This window comes from Rutidosis leptorrhynchoides, chromosome 2 (assembly GCF_046630445.1).
Source record: "Rutidosis leptorrhynchoides isolate AG116_Rl617_1_P2 chromosome 2, CSIRO_AGI_Rlap_v1, whole genome shotgun sequence".
NCBI classification, from domain to species: domain Eukaryota; kingdom Viridiplantae; phylum Streptophyta; class Magnoliopsida; order Asterales; family Asteraceae; genus Rutidosis; species Rutidosis leptorrhynchoides.
This window is the reverse complement of record NC_092334.1, coordinates 321,225,170-321,232,158: the sequence shown is the minus strand read 5'-3', so window position 1 is coordinate 321,232,158 and position 6,989 is coordinate 321,225,170. Positions and strand designations below refer to the sequence as shown.

At 37.1% G+C, this 6,989-nt stretch overlaps 1 protein-coding gene across 1 annotated transcript; it reads left to right on the top strand.

The window, feature by feature from the left end:
* Positions 1-2,932: 2,932 nt before the first annotated feature.
* Positions 2,933-3,619, top strand: LOC139888791 (uncharacterized). Its single transcript, XM_071871778.1, has one exon. The coding sequence runs from the start codon at positions 2,933-2,935 to the stop codon at positions 3,617-3,619; it is 687 nt and encodes a 228-aa protein (XP_071727879.1).
* Positions 3,620-6,989: the final 3,370 nt, after the last annotated feature.

The following is a 6,989-nucleotide window of genomic DNA, read 5'->3' as shown; positions in this document are numbered from 1 at the left end:
TAAGTAAAAGAAAATCCTCAACCAACCGACCAAGGTTAATTATGGTCAATGGTGTTTCCGCCAAGGAAGCAAAATATTGGGAGGATTACCAATTCTCCGATGAATCGGATTCCGACGAGAATTCCGATGATGTTATAGAAATTACCCCAACTGAATTTAAAAAGGCAAAAGAAAATAATAAGGGAAAGGGCATAAAAATAGAGAAATCTAATTCCAACCCCGATGAACTTTATATGTATCGTCAACCCCCGAAGTCCTTAAGTTGTAACAATGACCCAGGAACCTCTAAACCACCAGATTTTTCTAAACCAATGTGGAAAACGACGGCTCGTATTAGGGGAACATCATATATCCCTAGAAACTTGGCAAAACGAACCAAAACCGAAGAAAAAGAAACAAGCAAGTCGGAATAAGATAGTTGTATTCGTGTGGTGTAATGTATGTAATATAGTGTGCTTATGCTTTATGATATATGTAAAAATTGCTTATATTAATAAGTATTTTTTTTATGAATCTAACTCTTGTCTATTTTACAGTATAAAAACACAAAATGGATAGACAACCCAATATTTTAAGAGACCTACCCGGAGACATGATTGATGAAATCTTGTCTAGAGTCAGTCAGAATTCTTCGGCACAACTATTTAAGGCGAGATCAGTTTGTAAGACATTCGAAGAACGTTCCAAGAATGCCTTGGTTTATAAAAGGATTTCGTTCGAAAGATGGGGGATATCACATTGGGAAATCCATAAGTTACGATGTGTTTACTTTGACGCATATATTGCGGGGAACCCAAATGCTATTTTTCGCAATGGGTTAAGAAATTATTTTGACTCAATATATCCGAATATTGGACTTCGTGATTTAGAAAAAGTGGCTAACATGCAACATAAAGAAGCATGTTATGCTTACGGATTAGTAATGTTTGCTTCTCACCAAAGTGAGAACAAGAACATCGGGCTACAACTATTAAACAAAACGTTCCCACAAGTGACGGAGTCGGTAATTGGGGTAAGAAATGAGGGTTTTAGATTGTTACGGGACTGTTGGACATTACGTAACCCTCGTCCCTTTGACGACGTTACAACACGCTGTCTTATCAATGACCATAACAGTTATGTTCCACAAGACTAAGGATGGGAAGTAATCCTAGTAAAACCAGAATGCATGACTTGTTTCTGGACGTATGAATTACGTGTCTTTATTGCCTTTGCTGAACGACTTTCGTACTAGCTAGAATTATCTTCACAACCATCTTGTATCAAATTTATTGTGTGCTATATTTCATGCTATATGTAAAATAAGCGGTATTGTAAGTTTGTAAAATATTGTGTAAAAGTTTGAACGCGAAATATTAGGTTAAACCTATAACTCACCAACATTTTTGTTGACGTTTTAAGCATGTTTATTCTCAGGTGATTATTAAGAGCTTCTACTGTCGCATACTTAAATAAGGGACAAGATTTGGAGTCCATGCTTGTATGATATTGTATAAAAACTGCATTCAAGAAACTTATTTTGTTGTAATATATTTGTATTGTAAACCATTATATAATGGTCGTGTGTAAACAGGATATTTTAGATTATCATTATTTAATAATCTACGTAAAGCTTTTTAAACCTTTATTGATGAAATAAAGGTTATGGTTTGTTTTAAAATGAATGCAGTCTTTGAAAAACGTCTCATATAGAGGTCAAAACCTCGCAACGAAATCAATTAATATGGAACGTTTTTAATCAATAAGAATGGGACATTTCATGCTTGTTGTCACATCGGGTTCATTATGAGTCGAGAAGTGTTCACCCTAAGTAGTGGGTGCACTGTTGAGATTGTCATTGGTTGTAGTTGCCTATCGTAACTAGGACGACCGATTAATGTATGCGTGTGTGTGCATCGAGGACTTGAATTCTGTAATGGGATGCGACAAGTCTAATGATTGTAGTTTGGGGTTACACTCAGTAGAGTGTGTGGTTAGAGGATCGTGTAAGGTTTCTAGTTGTGAGTCGCCTTAGAATCAGTGAATCGAGGAATCTTCGGGTCGTTAAACTCACGGGAGTGGGACCCGTATGATGATGATTGCGTTAGTGTGTTAGCATGTTGTGGATTATAGGGTAACGTTCCTAATGGAATATCCCTTGTAGTAGTGGTTTTATCGAGGTGTGGAAGGGTGTAAGACTTGGCGTTCCCAAGCATCTCTTTAGTGTTAGATGAAAGGTTTCGTTAGGCTATATCGTTTGGCCTTGTGAAAATTGCGGGTTGCGTGTGATCGCTAGGAACTTTCAATAAGACAATAAACCGGAAGGTTTGTTAGGTAGGTATGACTTCGGGTCATTATTGTGGAGCAGTGGCGAAGCCACATAGAATTTAGGTGGGTCAATTGACCCTACTCAATAAAAAATTGGGCCTCTTGTTATACATTAAAAATTGTCTACCGTTTTTGAAATAGGTGTATTGACACCATCTAATTTTATCCAAGACCCCACTACTCCTCTAGCCCATTCAACAAAAGTAAAAAAAATTCAATCCAGTCAATTTTTTTGTTGGATGGGGCCTGAGCATTCAGTTCATAAACTACACAAAACTCATGGCCCATTATTCTATATTATAACATAATGTACATGAGTAGTTATTATCTAAATTCTATTTCTATTAGGTATACGTACACTATAAACATACGTCATTCTAAATCACACCTACCCTTAATGATTTTTCTAATTTTCCATCCCCAATTCCCCATTGTTAGGCACTTGATAATTGCAGAGAGCTAAAGCTACAGTTGTATATTCACTGATTAGGTAATTATATTATAACTTTCTTTAATTTTGTGTAGTTGTGTTATCTTAAATTTTATATTTTTTTTAACTTTTAGTTATTATGCAAAATTCAGATGATCCTAATTTTTTTATTATACTATGTTCTATTTACACTTGATGTTGCACATTTTAGGGGTGACAGATTTATTGTCACAAGCTCTTCAAAAAAAGGATCAAAATATTCTTGAAGCGGTTTCGTTAGTGCAAGGAATGAAAATGACTTTGCAGAACTTTAGGTCGAACGGGTTTGATGAATTATTGAAGGATGTAAATTCTTTTTGTCAAAACCATGGTCTTGAAATGTTCAACATGGATGAGGTATACGTGGTTTCAAGAAATAGAAAGAAGAATTTCACCAATCAACATTACTTCAAGGTTTATGTATTTTATACGGTTTTGGATATGATAATTCAAGAGTTTGGTGACCGTTTTAGCGAAGTAAGCATTGGATTGCTTGCTAATATGGCGGCTTTAAGCCCGTGGAATTCGTTCTCTATGTTTGATGCATCTAAGTTAATAAAGTTGAGTGAGATGTATCCTATGGATTATAATAAAGCAGAAAGCGATCATTTAAAGCATGAACTTGACATCTACTATGAGGTTTTGCATCAAGATGAAAAATTTTCCAACTTAAAAGGGATTGCCGACCTTGCTAGATTGATGGTTGAAACTGAAAAAGATCATTCATTTCGTTATGTCTACCGATTATTAAAGCTTGCTTTGGTTTTACCTGTTGCAACCGCAACGGTCGAGAGGTGTTTTTCGACAATGAAACTTGTAAATCAAATTTGTATAATCGAATGAATGATGAATTTCTTAACGGTTGTCTTCTTGGTGTCATAGAAAGAGATATACTTGCTAGTGTTACGGATGAAGCAATTATAGATCGCTTTCAGTGAATGAAATATGGTAGGGGGCATTTATGTTAGAAGATAACTTAATTTGTTATATTGGTACTTAATCATGTTTTATCAAATAAATTTTTTTGGCTTGTTATGTTTTAGTGTTATTTTCTGACCTCATTCCTCTAAAATCCTGCTTTCGCCACTGTTGTGGAGAGATGGGTGACATCGGGTGTATAGAACCTAAAGATCGAGTTTCTAAATCTCGGTAGATTGCGGTGGGAGTCAGCATGACACTGCGTCAGGTGCCATCTTATACCTGCTAGTGTAATGTTCAACTCTGTTGATGGTGTGAGCACTTTGTGTTGAGGGTTCCTGTGAGATACAATTGGAAGCAGCGGAGATTACAACAGTGATTGACGGGTGATAGTAATTCGACGGTTGTGAAAGTCGAAGTATAAGAGCATTGCGGTAAATACTTCTTATGAAGTGACAGCTGAGCGAATCTTGTTGCTCTTAAGTGATAGACGGGTAGAGATGACCGGTGAGCCGGTGATGGACTTAATGGTCGGTTAGGTCGAAGGTTATAATGAAGTGTTGATATTGCGATCGATGCAATTATTGTGGCGGATTGGTCTCTCTTCTCCATGAGAGTGAACAATTGTTGATAAAGGTTTGTTGCGTAGAAGGTCGGGTGATCACGAGTGAGATGCACGATTGATTAAGCAGAGTGGCATATGCCTAGGCATAGAGGCGTATGTGTGACTTTGGTGGAGTTCGCTTTGCGAACAATGAAGAGTTGTAAATGGCGATTTGTGGTATGAAGGTGCGATGTTGTCGCATGTACGATATTTAAAGTGAATGAGTATGTCGGCTCTGAGAGCCTGAAGTGACTTCGTGGTGATTTGCTGTTTATGACCAATGATGAGATTGTTCACGTGTGTCGTGGAATGACAATTCCGCAGGATGTTATCATCTTGGCGGTGAGAGTGTGGAGATGAATCCTAAGTGGGGGAGTTTTTACTGCCGCCCGAGGAAGTTCCGGTAGTGTTAGATCAAGTGAAGCGTAAGACTTCTTATGTAAGGTGGTCGTGTAGTACCAAGTGCGGTATGAGACCAAGTGTGAAGTTGGAGATCACGAAAGTGAGAGAATGAAGTTGTCATTGCGGGTGCTCTCATAATGTAAATCTGAGTTGTTATGAAACTCAGATAGTACTATTGAGTAGGTACGAGTTCGATAATGTGGTGGATACTATATTTTCCCTGTCGCAAAACGTGATAGTGGAGATCATCAGTGGATTATTCCACTTTATGGATGATTGAGATGCGTGGAGTGCCAGTTCCGATTGTCTCGCATAGAGGCGCACATATGTTTTTTGTTTGCAAGAGTGTGTCCCCTAGTGATGCGACCCATTAGTTTCGTTGAAATGTTGAGGCCATCCTTAACGGACGGTCGAGGCAAGCGGATTCACCATTCATTGGTGGATATTTTTGTGGGTCACGTGACAAATTGCGAAATGTTGTGATGATAATTCGTTGTTGACGAGATTCTAGTACACGAATAGTTTCCATGCTAGTACTAGGAAGCTGTATTGTAAGGATGTGTTTTAGGGTTTAGGGGAAAAACCCTGTGTCGAGTGTTGATGTTTTGTCTAGCTCGTGATGTATTATTGTCGTCCTGGATTAATCCAGAGACTGGTGGTCGTGTGCGGATTGATTGATGGGAAAGTTTGCATTCCCAGTGTGATTATTTGGGGATACCAAAATTCTTCGTTAAAGGAATAACCCGGTTGTGGTGACTGTAAGAAGTGCTCGTCGGAGGAGTGTGTCGATTGCCCCATTGGCATCGACTTGTAAAATTGAGAATCACGGGTTTTATGGGGTGGAAAACAAATGTTTGCACATAACCGGATATGCGACCATTGAGTGGTACGTTTATGGACCGTTGAAGTACGGAGTTTAACGCGGCGTGGATCCTTCTCGATTTAGATTAATGCAAGACTTGGTTCACGGCATAGTGGATTTAGTAGATCGCATTAGGTGATATAGTTATGAATGTAGCTTGTTGCGAGTTGTAGCCGAGATAACTTGAAGGGATACGTGGTGTTTTCTGTATTTACCTAAGTGTGCATTTTGGACGTTGAGTGCATGAGATACCGCTGTTGCGGTAATGCACGCTAGCGATTATTAACATGTGGTAAGATATTCGGGTTAAAGGAAATTGTTATGGACATCGAGTTTGGATGTGTGTCAGAGGACCATAGAGTGTGGGTCCGGTTGTTTAAGTGACAGAGATCACGGGGACGTGATCCATTTTAAGTAGGGGAGAGTTGTATAATTGATAATGCTAAAAACGAACACATATTTCATAGCATTATCCTTCAAGAAAGACAAGCTTTTAGTTGCAATTGTTCTATTTACAAGTGATATTCGTTTAAATAATAAAAGGTGAAGACAAAAGACAGATTCGACGATTTGAAGAAGCAAATGACCAAAAAGCTCAAATGTACAAAGTACAATCCAAGTGGTTCAAATTATTGATAAGAAACGTCTAAAAATGACAAGAGTACAAGTCGTAAAATGCAAAGTACAAAATATTAAATTATACGAAAAGGCGTTCGAAAATTCGGAACCGAAACATGAACCAACTATCAACGTGCGACTCAACGGAGCTAAAATTACAAATCAACTATGCACATAAATATAATATAATATATAATTAATTATGTAAATTATATATATATATATATATATATATATATATATATATATATATTATATTTTATATATTAAATAAATAAACGTCGGCAAGCTAGGATCCAAATTCTGGGTGAGCTGTAAATCGAAGCTCCGCAGTCACGGAGCTGTGAAGAACAAACAATCCGCAGTCGCGGAGCACACCAATTCAGAAATCCACCTATAAAAGGCCATGCAATTCGACGAGTAAAATACACCTTCATCATCAATCATCAAACTCTCTCTCAAATATATATATTTATATTTTATAATTATAATTTTAATATTAAGTTAATAATAATAGGGTTATACTGTCGAATGTTTTAAGGTTTTGTAAGTCGAAACTCTATCCGTGTAACGTTACGCTATTAATACTCATTGTAAGTTATGTTCAACCTTTTTAAATTAATGTCTCGTAGCTAAGTTATTATTATGTTTATTTAAGCCGAAGTAATCGTGATGTTGGACTAAATATTAAGACTGGGTTATTGGGCTTTGGCCATAATTTGGGTTTGAATAAAAGACCGACACTTGTGGAAATTGAACTATGGGCTATTAATGGGCTTTATATTAATTAAATGATATCTCATTGATTT